This window comes from Theropithecus gelada, chromosome 9 (genome assembly GCF_003255815.1).
Source record: "Theropithecus gelada isolate Dixy chromosome 9, Tgel_1.0, whole genome shotgun sequence".
Taxonomy (NCBI): domain Eukaryota; kingdom Metazoa; phylum Chordata; class Mammalia; order Primates; family Cercopithecidae; genus Theropithecus; species Theropithecus gelada.
The window spans coordinates 92,614,720-92,633,723 of record NC_037677.1 but is presented as its reverse complement, the minus strand read 5'-3'; the positions used below and the strand labels follow the sequence as shown (position 1 = coordinate 92,633,723).

Below are 19,004 nucleotides of genomic sequence, written 5' to 3'. Positions count from 1 at the left end.
CTAGCTTACATTTGAGACTAAAATAATGGTAAATAGCTCCATTTTGTCTTCGTTATGTTTTAACAAAGCTCATCTCTTTTTATTCCCCAGGAAAAAACCAATGACACCACTGAAGACAGTAAGTTAATTTTGCATTTAAAAGTGCTTCATATTTCCTGCAGTGTTTATTCTTATCCATTTATTTAAAGTTGAAAATGCTTCCAGCTATGGTGCACACAGCAATCTTAGCAACTGAAGTTGCTGCCCAAGCAGTCCAAGAGAAGCTTCAGATCCTCAGGTAGCCAGGGAGGATGCCCCTCCCTGGGGCATAGAAGGAGCTCATCCTCACTTGATCCCGGCAGCTTCACTGAGTGTGTGCAGCAGATCAGAGGGGCAGCCAGGTTCCCTGCCCTCCCCACAGGAAGCCCCTGTGTCCACTCCCCACCACAGTTAATGGTAGACCTTTGTGCTAGGCACACATAGGCCTCACTAAACTCAGATTCTGGCCAGAACATGGTGAACCTGGGCCACGACACTATGTAAGGGGAGCCCACCTGGGCCTAGTCCCTACTGTGAAGCCTGACCTTTACAATCATTTAGCAAACACACGGAAGGTGGGGTCATGAGACCAAAGCAGATGTCAGATGCCTGCTGTACATGGGCTACTATGTGGCAGCTGCTGGGGGGTCATGATTTCCATCAACCCTGTTGACAAAGCAGGGAGGTTTCTGCACCGCAGTGACATTGCTCCTTCCAGCTGTTTGTTGCTTAACGCAAAGGTTGGGGTAGGGACTGTGGGTTTGTAATTGTTGTTGGGATTGAAAGAATAGCAATGCATCAAAGAAAAGTGCTCCCAAAATATTTATTTTAATAATATTGCTCTGACATTTATTTCCACATTCTGCTATATTGAATATCCTTGCCTTTTTGTCTTTTACATAGACTCCAGTTGCCTCTCAACAGAATACTTCAAGTGTTTGTGAAGGTAAAATCTATTATTTTGAAGGATGAGCACATCTTCTAAAAGTTATTTTAATTAAGGATTTGTATATACACATTTATTACATTATTTTGGGGGCAATTGTAACATGAAACTCAATTTTCTAAACAAAATAGTTTTCGTAATGAGCAATGAACAGCAAAACTAGCTCAGAACCTTAGCATCTTTAGAGTAGGCTAAAGAATGCATGCAAAAACCTGCCTCTTGGCAGACAGATATGACTTGCCAGGAAATAGTGCTAGGACCTTACATAGATTTGAAAACTAATGTAGAGCTATTCACATGTTTTAGAACTAATAGCTTACTTAAAGTAATGAAAATTTTAAAAATCTGTTTATTTGAACAAATTCTTTTGCTAAGTTTTCAAGATAATGTTTTCAAAGTTCAAATGTCTGTCTTCTTAGTATATCTTCAATTGCTTTTCTTCCTTTTTTTTTTGAGTTAGGGTCTCGCTTTGTAGCCCAGACTGGAGTGCAGTGGTGCATAATTATAGCTCACTGCAGTCTCAAATTCCTGGGCTCAAGCTGTCTTTCTGCCTCAGCCTCCTGAGTAATTTAGAATTTCTTCCTTTATCATCACTCAAAAATCTTATATATATTTTTAGAAACTGCCCATGTTTAAAAAAATTGTGTTTGGAAATTATCATGAAAAAATAGAAGAATCATCTATAATATCAACACTTAAAACATTATATAGAAGTTCCTGCCCTGTACCCATTTAATTCCATACTTGAAGATCCCCTGGGTTAAAAATGTAGTGAGTATTCTCCCCTTCCCTGAGTTAATGTGTGTACATCTACATAAAGCGCTCTCATTTCTCTGATGATGGACAGTGGATCTTTTCTGAGCGTGCACTACAACTCACCTCTCTGCTTTAATGATGCCATTAGGTTTTTTCATCCTGTCTCCCACATCTTGCTTCCCTAGGCTATTTCTGAGGCATCACCCCTTTCCTGCCATATTGCTTTCTTCTGCCTTCCCTTTGAGGCTTTTGTCTTTTCTGTCCTTCCATTCCTTGCAGCCTCTCAGACCTGCTGAGTCCGGGTTGTGGAGTGATAGTGACCTCAGGGGCTCTGAGCATCTGTAGGAAGTAAGTATGACCCTGTGCAGACTTCTTGGCTACAAGAGCCTCCAAAACCCAGGAGAGAAGCGGGGCCCATGGCATGTCCCCTGCTGCTTAGGTGTCCTCATTCTCAAAGGGCTCCCAGTACAGGAGCCTGCCAGGCATGCCCCCTCCTTTGTTATTTATTTCAAGAGCATAGGCAATTGCCATCCAAATGCAAAGCGAGGGACTGGCCTCTACTAGTCTAGGAAGGATTCAGGATGGCGGAGGCAAAGCAGATGTGGTCAAAGCTTATAGGCTGGCAAGACCTAAGGTGTTCATTGTTTCTCCTTCTGAAATTACCAAGTTTTAACGTCATGAGCAAAACCTCTAACATAGAGGTTTAAAGTAAGTTGCCACAAATTCAAAATACAATCTTCAGAGGTTCAAGGTTTCCAAGCTTTAGTGCACCACTGAATGGTAAGAAACCCTGACGTCTTTTTTACCATTTATTTGAATCTTTGAGTTCTTACTACTTTTATTTCTTTGGGGTTTCTGTAGTTCTCAGACTTTTCTTCCATGCAGAGACTCACACATGAACATACCAAGATTTTAACACAACCTACTCCCCAAGGGCAAATTTGAGGGAGAGTAAAGTATTAAAATAATTTATGATCACATTTATGAATGGTTCAGCAGTAGAGTTCACCATGGGCTTCAACATAAATTTCTTACACTTCAGGTTTATGCCCATTTCCCACCCTTTCCTCTTCTGCTCAGGAAAACACAGTGAAATGCAAGTGAGATTTACATTAATATAGGGATAACCTTGAATTTGATCCAATTAATTTTGCAAAAAGAGATCATTTGTGAACTCAGTAGTATGCCTCTTATCAGTAACACACTGCTTATACCATGTCTTATGACTAATCAAGACCCACCAGGGTGTTATCTCCACCTGTGTGGAGGCCACATGGAAAGTAGAGGGTGAGTTGTTTAGAGGGTGGCTAAAATGTTCTCATCTTCTGGCTTCCACCTATACTCACACACTTAAAGTTTCAGGGCCTGTGGGTTCAGTCTGTATGTACATTGCCAGTGGATGAACGCAGAGGTGGTAGGATGTACCTATAACACTGCTGGGAGTGAGTCCTGGTCCTAGAAGCACAAGTACCTCAGCAAACTGGCAAGTGCACAGATCCATGGCATCCCAGTAAAAGACATGTTCCTGAGAAGACTTCTGATCAAATTTGGTTCTTCTCAGCTGATGTTGCTGGGTTTTGGGATGAGGATAGACATTTCACTCTAATCCTAATATGATAATTTTCCTGATTCAGAAAAACCTATACCTGCTGAACGCCACCGAGGGTCAAGTCACAGACAAGAAGCTATGCAGTCACCAGTGTTTCCTCCCGCCCAGAAGTAAGAATGCTTTCCTTTAAAGATCGGTTTCCTCTTGTTGCTGCAGGAATTAACATGTGCATTGTTTCACTGCACAGTGACACTGACTTGTCATGCTAGGTAAAAATCCAACATTTCATTGTTTTGCAATTACATGTTAAAAGGTGTTAAGCAACTTTAAAATAACTGTGTAGAGTTGCAGAGACCTACTAATTGGGTTAATTATTGAACTTGACTAAAATACAATACTTTAGTCATGATTTCCTCCTTTTTCAAAACTAAGAGTCTTACTTACCTTTAAGGTTCTGGTGCCTCTTCTATCTTTAGATATATTTTATTGGCCATTTGTATTGATTTATTTGTGATGTGCCTGTTCACAGCATCATCAGTGTAAACAAAAAGTCAAACTTACTCATATTGTGCTTTGTCCTTTAATTATCTGAAATTCTTCCTTGCAGACAACTCCACCAAAAACCCATACCTCTGCCAAGTAAGTACAACGAAGCCATGTAGTGTATCAGGGAGTGGTCGAGGCTGGATCTTAGAGTCCGATAGGCCTGGTTCCAACACAGCACTGTCACTTCCAGCTGTGTTATCCTGGCATCTTCTCCCACTTGTTTCCTTTCCTGTAAAATGGGGCCAAGAATGTTTATTTCACAGAGTTGTTTTGAAAAGTAAATATATTTGAGGCAATTTTTACTTTTTTTAGTAGCGATTTAATATTTTACTGGTCATGCATCCTTTTTTAACATTTTTTTTTTTTTTTTTTACAAAAACAATACAGCTGTTTTCAAAATAAGAAGATCAAGTAAAATAATGTATGGGAAGCACCAGCTATAGTGTTTGGTTCTAAACAAATAATACCCTTTTAAATTAAGTCTAAAATATATTTTAAAGATCACAAAACGTATCTACAAAAGGTACCCTAAAAAGAGGATATGGCAAATATCTGGATAATTTTTCTAAGGCAAACATCACCCTAAAAATATATGAATTGGATAAGTCAGGCTCACAGAATGTAACTGCCCAAACCTTAATTTGCCTTCAACTCAATGTGGGAAAAAAGGAAGAAAAAAGCTCTGCTTTACGTAGATAATTTGGCATATATTCCAAAATAATCAAGCTTAAATCCATTTAAATAAACAGTAACTGTCCACATGCAAAAAATTTATATGCATTTTTTACTAAACATAAATTGGCTTTTTAGATTTTTAATAATATTCATCTTAAATAAATGAAACCTTTACTAGTTTTTTTTTTTAATTCTGACAACACAAAGTGAAAATGATTCGACTACAGAAATTTATTTTCATTATTTAAAAATCTTTATTATACCTTTTACTGTTTTTCAACCCTAGTCATTCATTCAGTTGTTAGTGACCATATGCCACGTGCCAGGCACTGTTCTAGGCACAGGAGATGCAAAGATGAACGAAACAAATAAAGACCCTGTTCTCATGAAGCTTATATTCTATTGAAGGAGACAGATAGTAAAAATAAACACACAAATAATATCATATCAGGTAAATGCTAAAAGTGCTATAAAGAAAAATACAGCACAGCAGCAGGGGTGGGTGGCAGAGAGTAATGGAGGCAGGGGGTGCTGCTGCTGCAGACAGGGTGGTCTGAGAAGGCCTCTTCTGTAAAATGGGCATAATAGCTCCTTCCACCAAGAGCTGGTGAAAGGACGAGGTGCGCACATGCTGAAAACAGAATAGGCCTGGCACATTCGGGTGTGAGAGAATACTAGCCATGGGTACTCTTCCAACTGCCAGAACTGCGGAAACCACCAACCGCCCTGCACTGTGCACCTAGGGAAAGTCTGTTCGCTTACTCACCTTTGCTGCTCTCAGCTGGGAGTACTGTTCCCCTCCTATTAGAATACACCCTTCCTTTTGGCCCATCTTTGTTGGGCCTGCCAAGCCCTCACTGCCCCCTCCTCTTACAATGTTGGCTGCCTTCTCTGAACATCCAGGGCACTATTATCTGAAGCACTTAGTTCATCCAGAACTCTTTCTCCTGCAGACTTCCCCATCTTAATAAAGGACAACTCTGGTTGCTCTTGTCAAAAACCTTGAGAGTCACCCTTGACTTCTCATTTGCCTTCTTCACACGCCTTCCAGCTATTTCTTCAAAATAGATCCAGAATCCAACCACTCTCACTACTTCCACCATGTGATCTGTCCAAGCCACTGTCATCTCCTGCAAGAACACCGAACTGGCCTCCCCCACTCTGCTCTTGCCACCCTCTGTTTCCAGCCCAGCAGCCGGAATGACCCTGTTAAAAGACAGGCGGATCATGTTACTCCCCTGTTCAAAACCCTCCAAAAGCTTCCTTTATCATGTTCATTACAGCTCTGGACTCACGTTAAGGGTCCACCAAGTCCTACAAATCTGGTCCCTTCATTGCCTCCAGTCTGACTGTATCTCTTATTCTTCTCCCTTTTTCTTACTGTACTGCAGGCACAGTGGCACTCTTGCTATTCCTCAGATATGCCAGGCCTTGCGTTCACAGCTCCCTCTACCTGGGACATTCTTTTCTGGGATGTCCACTGCCTCCTCCCTCTCCACCTGCAGATCTCACCCAACTATTCCCTCAGTGAGATCTTCCTTTCCTGATTTTTCTTCATAGCATTTATGACCCTCTAATATTATATATATACACACACATATATATTTATTTATTTATGTCTTTATTGCCCATCTCAATCCATTAAAATTTAAGTTCCAGGAGAGCAGGGCATTTTGCTGTTTTGTTAACTGCTGTATATCCCCAATGCCTTTGATTCATGGCAGAGAAACAAGAGTGAATGAATGAACGAATGAATGCAGATAAGTTTTCTGTATTTCACATGTTTCCACATTTAGACTGTAAACTCTCTGCGGGAGCTGATGCCTGAAGACAGCAATTCTCAAACATTTTGGTCTCGGAACCACTTTAACACTCTCAAAATAATTGTAGACCCACAGAGCTTTGGTTTACATGTTTCTGTTGATACCTAGTATTTTAAGAATTAAAACTGAGACATTTAAAATATTTATTAATCCATTTAAAAATAATATTAAACTCATTACATGTTAACATAAATAACATTTTTATGAAAAATAACTATATTTTATAAACAAAAACAATTTAGAGAAAAGAGTGGCATTAGTTTATGTTTTGTAAATCTCTTTAATGTATATTACTGCAACGTAACAGAGACTGCGGATTCTCATCTCTCTTTCTACATTTAATCTGTTGCAATGTTTTTCTGGTGGAACTACATGAAGAAAATTGGGCTTCATAGTGATAGGTAATCGGAAAAGAAAAGACCTCTTGAACCCCCTGAAAGGATTGTCAGGATTTCCAGGGGTCCTTGGGCCACACATTTGGAACCACTGCCTTAAGAATTTTTTTTTTGGTACATGTGTCCCCAGCAGCACCTAGCACAGTGTTAGGGTGTAGGCATAGAAAGAGTTCAATAATATGAAGATTAATTGAAGGACTTTTCTGATCCCTTTCAGGATTTACAGAAGGGGGAAATCCAACTGTGGATGGGCCCGTACCCAGTTTTTCATCTAACTCCACTATTTCAGAACAGGTATGAAATGAACTCTTGATCTCAGTAAATTGTTACCAGGAAACTGCAGGAAAGAGCATGTCTTCTGAGAAGAGGGCATTTGGAGTGAACCTTGAGAGCAGAGACTGTATTTTACATCATTATGTGAACTGTCATTTGGTAACAGGGACAGAATACCCAGTTGTTTTTTTTTCAATGACTGAGACATTGCTCCAGTTAATGTTTCCTCAAAACTAGCAAGGAAATGTGTTGTTTTCATTGTCCTTCCTCTGACATAGATTTTATTTAAACTTTGTAATTTCCTCCAAATAGATCTGTAGAGGCTGATGATATTAAATCACATATAAGACAGCACAGTTTAAAAAGGGACAGAGAAAGGACTCTGTGTGCCCTTGGGCAAGTCTTTCTACGTTTCCATAAAAATATATGTAAAAATGTAAAATATGGATGATAGCATGTGTCCTTCTTGCCTTCAAAGAAGGCATATATCCTTTCTTGCAAGAATCAAATACGATGATATTTATGCTTTGGAAATTACAAAGCACTCCACAAAGTAAGAGCAATAAGAACACAATGGAAAGGGGGATTATTACTTATTTAGGAGAAAGAAAGAAGTAATTCAGGAACCTAGCTAAGGCCAAATGAAAAAACAAAAAATACAAAAAACAAGTTAATGGTATAATCCTTGTGTTTGATCAAAGGAAAAATAAAACTCATCTTAAAATTACTGGTCTAAATATAGAGGCCTGTCTTCATAATGCAAATGGGTCTTTGTTTCTAGTACACAGAAATTAGAGTTAAGTAGGCACCAGCCCATGCTGATCTGTGCCCTCCATTTCACAGGAAGCTGGCGTTCTCTGTAAGCCATGGTATGCTGGTGACTGTGACCGAAAGTCTGCTGAAGAGGCATTGCACAGATCAAACAAGGTCTGATCATTTTTACTATTTATTATTATTATTATTATTATTAATTTTTTTTTTTTGGAGAGGGAGTCTGGCTCTGTCGCCCAGGCTGGAGTGCAGTGGCCGGATCTCAGCTCACTGCAAGCTCCGCCTCTCGGCTTTACACCATTCTCCTGCCTCAGCCTCCCGAGTAGCTGGGACTACAGGCGCCCGCCACCTCGCCCGGCTAGTTTTTTTTGTATTTTTTAGTAGAGATGGGGTTTCACCGTGTTAGCCAGGATGGTCTTGATCTCCTGACCTCGTGATCCGCCCGTCTCGGCCTCCCAAAGTGCTGGGATTACAGGCTTGAGCCACCGCGCCCGGCCTATTTATTATTTTTATTTTATTTATTTATTTGTTTTGAGACACAGTTTCACTGAAGTGCAGTGGCTCGATCTTGGCTCACTGCAACCTCCGCCTCCCGGGTTCAAGCGATTCTCATGCCTCAGCCTCCCAAGTAGCTGGGATTACATGTGAGTGCCCCCACGCCCGGCTAATTTTTATATTTTTAGTAGAGATGGGGTTTCACCATGTTGGCCAGGCTGCTCTCGAACTCCTGACCTCAGGTGATCCGCCCGGTGGCCTAGGCCTCCCAAAGTGCTGGGATTACAGGCGTGAGCCACCGTGCCCGGCCAAGGTCTGATCATTTTTAAATCATACGTTTTGCCCTCAGCCTGTAATAGACACAGTTGTTATCCTTATGATATGCTAATTAAATAATTGCAACAAGTATAGATACAAGGATCTTTTTTCCTTTACTCACTCAAGAGAAACTGCTATCCCCTCCTCTCTTTCAAGTTCCTTCATCTCATTTCTACTTGTCCTTTCATCTCTGCAAGGACCCACAGCCTCCACTGCCCTCCAAACAGTGGGAGAGAAGAAAGCTCCAGAGGAGGTCTGTGGAAGGCTTGGTGCTGCATGAGCTCCACTGAGGAGTGAACAGTGACAGGCTATTTTGGATCAATGTGCAGGATTTAAAATTTGAGTCAAGATGGCAAACAAACAAACAAACAACAAACAAAAAATACCTGGAAGTAAATGTTTGAAGAGCCCAACTTCAGTCATGTAGGAACACCAGGGACAGCTTGGACAATTCAAGATTAAAGTGCCACTTTTTCTTTCTCTCTTCTCCTCCCATCTGTTTTTGTTTTCTTGCACCCTACTTTGTCAGAATATATAGCATTTACATACTGTTCTTCCTCACCCTTGTTTTAGTCCTAGCTCTACAAGTAAATATATCAGTGTGTTCCATCAGTCCTTTGGTTGACTTCCACCATCGTCTCTTTCCTTTGATAAAGTGTACCTGTAGTAGATTCTAAGGAAAATCCGTGTTTACATTATTCCCTGAGTTCTTGCACATTCAAAACTGTTTTCTCAGCCAGGCATGGTGGCTCATGCCCGTAATCCTAGCACTTTGGGAGGCCGAGGTGGGTGGATCACTTGAAGTCAGGAGTTGGAGACCAGCCTGGCCAAGATGGCAAAACGTCATCTCTACTGAAAATATAAAAATTAGCCAGGCATGATGGTGGGTGCCTGTAATCTCAGCTCCTCGGGAGGCGGAAGCAGGAGAATCCGTTGAGCCTAGGAGGCGGAAGTTGCAATGAGCCGAGATCGTGCCTCTGCTCTCCAGCCTCAGCAACAAGAGTGAGACTGCTGTGGGGGAATAAAAAGGGAAAGAGAGTTAAAAAACTCTTTTCTCATATCCTAGTAGTTGGAAGAAATCTTGGTTGGCTATAGAATCCTTAATTTGAGTTTGAAAAGTGTTGCTCCACTAGATTGTGTTGTTCTGTATGAAGCTCTTGAGAAGTCTGATACCAGTGTGACTTTCTTGCCTGTCTGTGTAATTTGATACTTTAGTCTGGTGGCTCTGCAGACTTTTTAAAGTCTAATCATTTTACCAGAATATATCTCTGATTGATAATTCCAAATCAATTTTCTCAAGTAGACAGAAGCCCTTTCAATATGTAGATTTAAGTTTTCTCTTATATCCAATAAGTTTTCTTAGATCATAGTCTTAAAGGATAGTTCTGTTCCCTTGTTTTGTTTTTCTTCTGCAAGCACTCAATTTACATGCGTTTTGGATCTTTTTTGTCACTTTTTCATTCCCATCACTGTCTTTGATTCTACGGTACTTATCGTCCCTTGGACATCTTATTTTTTCTTTGTTGAGATAGGTTTGTCTTTTTCTTCAATTTCTTTCCTGAATTTGATCAACTCTTGTTGCATTTCATTCTGCTTTTTGTCCATCTTTGTTCATAATTTTTTATTTTATGATTCTAAATATTTTTATAAAATGTTTAACAAAATTTGAATTACTGTGTTACAGTTTTGGGATTTTTTTTTTTTTTTTTTTTTTTACGGAGTCTCGCTCTGTTGCCCAGGCTGGAGTGCAGTAACGTGATCTCGGCTCATTGCAAACTCCGCCTCCTGGGTTTATGCCATTCTTCTGCCTCAGCCTCCCGAGTAACTGGGACTACAGGCACCTGCCACCATGCCCGGCTAGGGATTTTTTTCTTATATAAATTATTTGAGGAGAGAATTTTCATCAGCTGAAAGTTTTGTTTCCCAACTTCTGTTTTCTACTTACAGTACTTATGAATGGAATTTGATACATTTTTTTCATAGACAACTGGTGGCTATGGTTCCCAGTTCAAGACAGTCCTCTAGATTTTATCTTAATGTGTCCCTTCACATATTTCTAAATTTTATAAACATAAAACCTTATTTAGCACATTAAAAAGCTAGCATTTAGCTGGGCAAGGTGGTGCATACCAGTAGTCCCAGGTACTCAGGAGGCTGAAGTGGGAGGATCGCTTGAACTCAGGAGTTTCAGGCTGCAGTAAGCTGTGATTGCACCACTGCACACCAGCCTGGGCAACAAACTGAGACTGTTTCTAAAAATAATTATTATTACCTTTTTTTAAAAAAAGGCAAGCATTGATCTCACTCAGGATTTTCTATGAGTATATATTTTCCTGGACTATTTTCTTAGAAAATAAGAGGACAAGTACTAATCCATAGTAAAAATAATGTAGCTGAATAATTTACCTTTGGAATGTAATATAGGTGTTCTTCACAAAATGATTTTTTGAACCTGTAGAAATATAAATAATACTAACCATAATTATGCTTTTATAAAAAAATTAAACAGGATGGATCATTTCTTATTCGGAAAAGCTCTGGCCATGATTCCAAACAACCATATACACTAGTTGTATTCTTTAACAAGCGAGTATATAATATTCCTGTGCGGTTTATTGAAGCAACGAAACAATATGCCTTGGGCAGAAAGAAAAATGGTGAAGAGGTCAGTGATTTCTTTTTAAATTCAATTCTATAACTATGCATTGAGTATAATGACATCAAATACTGTATTAGATGCTAGAGATCAGGAGAAAGCATACAAAAATACTTGTTCTTATGCTTGCACAAATGTCATAGAGAACAAGATAAAATACTATATTTAGGCAGTATATCCTATAGGAACACAGAAAAGGAAGAAGTCGTGTGATATACATCCTAGTTCTTTCATTCAGTTATTTAATGAGGTCAGTCTGACCTGAGAGTTTAGTCCAGGGGCAAATATAAATCAAGGTTGAAATGTCAAGTTGAATTAAGGTTGTAAGAATTAAGGTCAAGGTCCAGACCTCCAAAGTCAAGACCTAAAATCTCAACTAAAGTACCAAGGTAGGTTATCAGGGAAGGATCAGAAGAGATGCAGAAACTTGAGTTAAAACATTAGACTATAGCCCTTGTACCAGAATGAGCTTATGGGCCTGCAGCAAGAAAAAAAATCACATGGGTCTTAAATATTAACCAGACATTAACTTTAATGCCTCTTTAATCTGGACCAAACTCAATGCTTACCATATCTCAGTTTAGCCAGCCTGCTCCTATAAATGAACCCTGAAATCTGAGCTGGAGTAACCCATGAATGGTCTAGAAATGGAGAGATACTTATTCTGGTTTTGAATTCTGGGTTGAATTTGAATGGGTAGAATGTAAGTTGGAGGGAAGGAGAAGGAGAAAAATGGGAAGAACAATCTATGCAGAGAAAATAGCATAAACAAAATTCAAGGTAAGAAATATTTACTTTCAAGATTCCTTCAGAAAAAAGGTACACCATTCCAAACCCAGCACCTGTTAGAAAATATTTGAATTGTTGGAAAGTGTCTTGACTGCTGAAGTGTCTGTCTTCTCCACTACATGAAGCCAAGGACAATGTCTTTTCATCTCTCTATTTCCAGAATCAGAGCACAGTATCTGGCTTCAGCGTACACTTGATAAATAATTACTAAGCGACTGAATTGATTTGATTGAGTGATTACAGGCAGGAGAATAGCATTTGCAAAACAAACTGAAAAAGTCATGTGTATTCTTTATTTTGGTTTTTAGACAATTGTGGTTAAAAAACTACATATAAAATTTACCATCTTAATCATTTTAAGTGTACAGCTCAGTAGTGTTAAGTATATTTATACTGTTGTGAAACAGATCTCCAGAACTTGTTCATCTTATAGAACTAAAACCCTATACCCACTAAGCAACAACTTCCCTTTTCCCCCTCCCTCCAGCCCCTAGCAACCACGTTCTATTTTTATGAATTCAAATACTTAAGATACCTCAAAAAAGTGGAATCACACACATAATAAGCTTGTCCTTTATGACCAGCTTATTTAACTTAGCATGATGTCCTCGAGACTCATCCACGTTGTAGCATGTGTCAGGATTTCCTTCCTTTTTAAGGCTGCATAGTATCTCATTGTATCTATATACCACATTTTGTGTGTCTAACATCCATCAGTGGACATTTGTGTTGCTTCTATCTCTTGGCTATTGTGAATAGTGCTGCTATAAACATGGGTGTGCAAATCTCTTCAAGACACTGCTTTCAATTATTTGGGGGTATATACCCAGAAGTGGGATTGCTAGATGATATGGGTATTCTATTTTTAATTCTTTGAGAGCCTCCCATACTTCTTTCCATAGTAGTTGCACCGCTTTACAATTTCACCAACAGCACACGAGGGTTTAACTTCTTCACATCCCCACTAGCACTTGTTATATTCTGAATTTTGTTGTTGTGGCTTTATAGTAGCCGTCCAAATGGGTGAGAGGTGATAGCTCATTGTGGTTTTAATTTGCATTTCTCTGATGATTAGTGATGTTGAACATTTTTCATATGCTTTTTTGGCCACTTGTATGTCATCTTCAGAGAAATGCCTATTCCATTTTATAATAAGGTTATTTGACTTTTGTTGTTGCTGAGTTTTAGAAGTTCTTTATATTTCTAGATAGTAGCCCTTATCAGATAAATGATTTACAAATATTTTTCCCACTCCATAGGTTACCTTTTCACTCTGTTGATTGTGTTATTTGCTGAGCAAAAGGTTTTAAGCTTCATATTGTCTTGTCTATTTTTGCTTTTTTTGCCTATGCGCTTAGTGTCATATCCAAAAAATCATTGCCAAATCCAGTGTCATGGTGTTTCCCCCCTACATTTTCTTCTAGAATTTTTATATTAGGGAATTTTATTTTGCTTTTAACAAAATCTCAGATAATTTTATAATGCAAAACTCTTGAATCTGAGAGCACTAATCAAGACCAGTCTTTGGTTTTAAAATGTAGATTGCATTATCATTTAACATCCTAAAGCTTCTCCAGCAGTCTAACTTTTCTATAAGAGGCTTAAGGGTGGGTGAAGAAGCTGTCCTATTTCGAGGTCCTGAAATTCTCTCACAAATTTTGAACTCCCTGAGGGGCTCTGGATTTTGTTGTCCTACTAGGAAACTCTGGTAAACAGGAATTCCTCTTGGCCTAATGAATCTTCATCTCTACTTTAGAATGAATAGACTAGAGCTTCACCTCACTTCCAACATATTCAGCCTATGTATTCCAAAATAAGTAGTATATTACCATAGTAGCATCTGGAGGTACTGACAGTCAATACTCTTACTTCAAGTATCTATAATAAAAGGATTATGTCCCCTATACACTGAACATCTGAATGGAGAATTAAAGTGTTGGTTACGTGATGTCAATCATGTGGATGTTTTTCTAAAAGTCTGTGTATTTGTGTGTATATGCCTAGAAAAAGTAACCAATTCATTAACTGTTTAACTTTTTATGCAGCTATTTTGGCATTGTGTGATACAGCATTGAGTAATTTTACAGTTTTGACAACGGTCTGCTTTATCTTATTGGCCATGAGATTTTGAGTTATCAAATGAGTTGTTTTTCTGTCCACAAATATGCTGAATGTATCTCTCAAATACACTGAATTAATAAAAACAGAAAAAAAGGAGAGTGAGGGGAAGCTGTAACTATGTTATGCCCAATTCTTTTTAAAATTAAATAACAAATATTCTTCAACTTCATTCCCTACTTCAAATGTTTCAACTCAGCTCAACTCTCTACTGTAAACACTTCAATCCCCAAACACCACAACAAAGCAATACTTACAAATATTCAGGGACTAGAGGGACAGAATGAGATATTTGTTTGTGTAAGTATAGCAATCCTCTCCTATGCTTCCTAGGTTCAGGACACACTTTTTCCCTTGTAATCTACTTCAAAGAGATTGTGCTATTTCATTTTCTGGCCCTTTAGTCCATACATTTAACTTTCAGCTGCATTTGGTTTAGCAACATATTATGCCAAACAATCAAACAAGCAGAATGAATGTTTTATGGGATTTATAATGAAAGAATTTCATTGGCAATTGCAAGATGGCTGAATGATTGAATAGGAAGTAAAGAATAAAGACTAAAGGTATTTGAAAGTCCCTGTCTCTTACCTCTCTCCCTGACTGAATATTCAGCTAGCCAATTATCTAAAAGACAACTGATATTTCATTTGAAAATGTTGGCCAATATTCTGAATATTTTACTTTAGTCGATATGTAGATACTTGGAAGTCATCCAAACAATTAATAAATGCTTAAAATTTTTACTCCAGATGTTTGTCTTTATCTAAAACATCGAGAAAATAAAATCAATTGATGGTAACTGCTAAACTCATGGCACTGTTGTAAAACAATCACCACTTTTTAAAAGTGATTCTAAATACATTTAATGAGTGTGAACTTGTAGCACTTTTGTATACTCAATGCATTTCATTTCATGATCTGTGTTACATTTGTTTTTATCTTTCCTTCAAAACTTTAATTATTTTTCAGAACAAAATTTGTGATAATTTTAAATTAAAACCCATAGACAGCAAGGATCAAAATTTGGAAAAATAAGTATGTAAGGAGAGAGCCTAGCATGAAATTTCATTATTTATTAGGCACTAAGTTAACTCTAAGCTTACCAGGAACCAAGTAAAAATGGAAATATGAAGGTTTCTAAAGCTTTATTTGTTTAAAAAAGAAAACAAGACATAAATTTGTTTAGGAAATGACTGTTCCCTTGTACTAAATTCTAAGGTTAATTTATTACATCAGTTCTTGTATCTGAGACTTGTGCAAAGTAAGAGATGATCTATGTTTTGTGAAGAATGTAGAAAAATGCATTGTATGATAGTTTTACATTTAACAGTAAATGAAAAGCAATATACTATGATATTTTATCATAACTCAGTTAAGTAATCTAAGTAGCTATGCTAATTGAGGCTGTCAGTGTGTTTTTCTTCATACTTAATACAGCAAAGTCCAAAGTCTGCCACCTTGAAGGTTATAGTCTTTGTTAAACTAGATTTTTTTGTGCAGAATGTCAGCTGGGGCGTAATAACTTTTACTAACTTGAGAATGAGAGAAGATGGGAGGAGTGGAGCTCAAAGTTAACATAAATTCCAATGTATAATTCATCTGTGTTTTCTTCCTCTAGTACTTTGGAAGTGTTGCTGAAATCATCAAGAATCATCAACATAGTCCTTTGGTTCTTATTGACAGTCAGAATAACACAAAAGATTCCACCAGACTGAAGTATGCAGTTAAAGTTTCATAAAGGAAAAAAAAAAAGATCAATAACATTGCTTCAGACATTTTCCCCAAGTTTCTCCTTTTGAGAAAAAGTCCCAAAACTTCATATTTTGGATTAGTAAAATGGAAGATGGAGTCAGCTATTGAGTGGTCATCCATTTCTTTTTAAGAAGCTCACATGGACTTGTTCTACCTATTGCCTGACCTGATGAACTGTTAGTATCTGGTGAGGTTGAGTTATCATGCTACCAATATTTTCCAAATAAATATCTTTATTTTAAAAAATAAATGTAAAGTATATTATCAAAATAAGAAAATAATGCTCTTGCACAGAACAAAGTGGCTGGAAATTTAAACCTCCACAATGATTATTGGTACACTAATGTAGCTGGGCTCACCACTGCCAATGCTTGATAATTAAATCTTGGTTAAAATTTTAATTTGTAGAAAATAAGGTATTACAGGTAATGTATAATATCTGTAAGTATAGGTAAGAAGGATGTAATGGTTCCTTTTTGTGAGCACTCTCAACCATGGGAGATACATATGGATATGAACTTTCTATAAGTTCTTGTCTAGGATTATGCTGTTAGTTTTGCTTACTAAAGATAATTACACCCTCTTTGATTTGCATATCTATCAGATAGAACCTAAACTTGATATGAGGTTTATATTAGTCCATTCTCATGCTACTAATAAAGACATACTCGAGACTGGGTGATTTACAAAAAAAAAAAAAAAGAGGTTTAATGGACTCACAGTTCCACATGGCTGGGGAGGCCTCACAATCATGGCAGAAGGCAAAGAAGGAGCAAAGGCATGTTTGACATGGTGGCTGCACAAGAGAGCATGTGCAGGGGAACTGCCCTTTATAAAACCATCAGATCTCATGAGACTTATTCACTATCACAACAACATGGGAAAACCCGCCCCTATGATTCAGTTACCTCCCACCAGGTCCCTCCCATGGTATTTAAGGATTATGGGAGCTACAATTCAAGATGAGATTTGGGTGAGGACACAGCCAAACCATATCAAGTTTCAAAGTGGAAAAAGTCACAGCAAAGCTAGACTAAAAGCCAGTTCCTAGAGAAATATCCCACAAAACCAGGGCAGAAAAGCAGACATTGGTGAACACCAAGGAATAAAAGATACCATCATGGAGAATCAGGTCCGAGGTCTTAGATCATCCCAGAAATGTATCATACTTTGTCATATATTTCTACTGTGTACTTCAGATAGCACTGAAATGATAAAGCAGCTAATTAAGCCTAATAATTAATTGGGGAACACACTTGGCCACTGCATAAGATAGCAATCTATGGACGTATTTTGAAAGGCTAGAAGGTAATAATTTCAGAGTAACTCATGACTCAATCGTAAAGATAATTGTATATTTAAATGTCATACACTTTCATAATTACCACCTATGTTATGGATTGAATTGTGGTTCCCCCAAAAAGATATGTTGAAGTCCTAATCCATAAGGCCACATATCTCAGAATGTGACCTTATTTGGGAATGAGGTCTTTACAGATGTAGTTAAGATAAGATGAGGTCAGTAGGGTGGGCCTTAATACAATGGTTGGTATAAAAATAGGAAATTTGGATGCAGGCACAGAGAGAAGACTATATGAAGAGACACACAGGAAGAATACTACTGGTGATTCCATCCTGTATGGCTGTTCTCTTGAGCAGTGGTCATTTATCTCTGTCTTCTTTCTCTCCCACCTAAACGTGTGCCGCCACCCAGTGGAAGATTTGATGGACATGGACATGAGCCCCACAAGGCCCAGAACTATCTTTTCAGTTTTGAACTAAAGGCTGACAACGATTATCACTTTAAGATGGATAATGATGAAAATGAACACCAGTTATCTTTAAGGACGGTCAGTTTAGGGGCTGGTGCAAAGGATGAATTGCACATTGTTGAAGCAGAGGCAATGAATTATGAAGGCAGTCCAATTAAAGTAACACTGGCAACTTTGAAAATGTCTGTACAGCCAACAGTTTCCTTTGGGGGCTTTGAAGTCACACCACCAGTGCTCTTACCATTGAAGTGTGGTTCAGGGCCAGCGCACATTAGCGGACAGCACTTAGTAGCTGTGGAGGAAGATGCAGAGTCAGAAGATGAAGAGGAGGAGGATGTGAAACTCTTTAAGGATATCTGGAAAGCAGTCTGCCCCTAGAGGTGGTAGCAAGGTTCCAGAGAATAAAAGTAAAACTTGCTGCTGATGAAGATAATGATGATGAGGAAATTGAAGAAAAGCACCAGTGAAGAAATCTATATGAGATACTCCAACCAAAAATGCACAAAAGTCAAATCAGAATGGAAAACACTCAAACCCATCGTAAACACCAAGATCAAAAGGACAAGAATCCTTCAAAAAACAGGAAAAAAACTCCTAAAATACCAAAAGGGTCTAGTTCTGTAGAAGACATTAAAGCAAAAATGCAAGCAAGTATAGAAAAAGGTGGTTCTCTTCCCAAAGTGGAAGCCAAGTTCATCAATTATGTGAAGAATTGCTTCTGGACAACTGACCAGGAGGCTATTCAAGATCTCTGGAGTGGAGGAAGTCCCTTTAAGAAAGTAGTTTAAACAATTTGTTAAAAATTTTCCATCTTATTTCATTTCTGTAACAGTCGATATCTGGTTGTCCTTTCTATAATGCAGAGTGAGAACTCTCCCTAACGTGTTTAATAAATGTTGTCTGGGTTCCATTGCCAAGAATGTGTTGTCCAAAATGCCTGTTTAGTTTTTAAAGATGGAACTCCACCCTTTGCTTTGTTTTAAATACACATGGAACGTTATGATGGGACGTAGTGGTAGCAGTGGTCAGACATGGAAATGGTGGGGAGTCAAAAATACACATGTGAACTAAAACTCAGTATTTTAATAAAGTAGCACAGTTTCTATTGAAAAAAAATTACTACATGAAGATGAGGGACTGGAGTGATGCATATGTAGGCCTGGGAGCTGCAAAGATTGCCTGCAAACCATCAGAAGCTAGGAAGAGGCAAGAACAGACTTCCTTTCAGGTTTTAGAGGGAGCATGGCCCTGATGGCACCTTGATTTTGGATTTCAAGTGTCCGGTACCTGAAGACAATAAATTTCTGGCTTTTTAAGCCACCCAGTTTATTATGGTGGCCATATAAATT

The 19,004-nt window shown here is 38.2% G+C and overlaps 1 protein-coding gene and 1 pseudogene across 5 annotated transcripts in view; both read left to right on the top strand.

Annotated features, from left to right (window-relative positions):
* The window catches only part of BLNK (B cell linker), an 80,425-nt gene extending 63,854 nt beyond the window's left edge, over positions 1-16,571 (top strand). For 3 of the 5 annotated variants that reach the window (XM_025396899.1, XM_025396898.1, XM_025396900.1), the window contains 7 exons: positions 91-118; positions 922-964; positions 3,355-3,439; positions 3,877-3,908; positions 6,926-7,002; positions 7,825-7,908; positions 15,750-16,123. In XM_025396899.1, coding sequence (XP_025252684.1) covers positions 91-118; positions 922-964; positions 3,355-3,439; positions 3,877-3,908; positions 6,926-7,002; positions 7,825-7,908; positions 15,750-15,869 — 469 coding nt within the window. In that variant the 3' untranslated portion in view covers positions 15,870-16,123. Of the gene's footprint in view, positions 1-90; positions 119-921; positions 965-3,354; positions 3,440-3,876; positions 3,909-6,925; positions 7,003-7,824; positions 7,909-11,074; positions 11,231-15,749 lie in introns of all 5 variants that reach the window. The other 2 variants (XM_025396897.1, XM_025396896.1) reach the window with 2 other exon arrangements.
* A 432-nt stretch (positions 16,572-17,003) lies between these two features.
* On the top strand, positions 17,004-18,443 carry LOC112631065 (annotated as a pseudogene).
* The last annotated feature ends 561 nt before the right edge of the window (positions 18,444-19,004 follow it).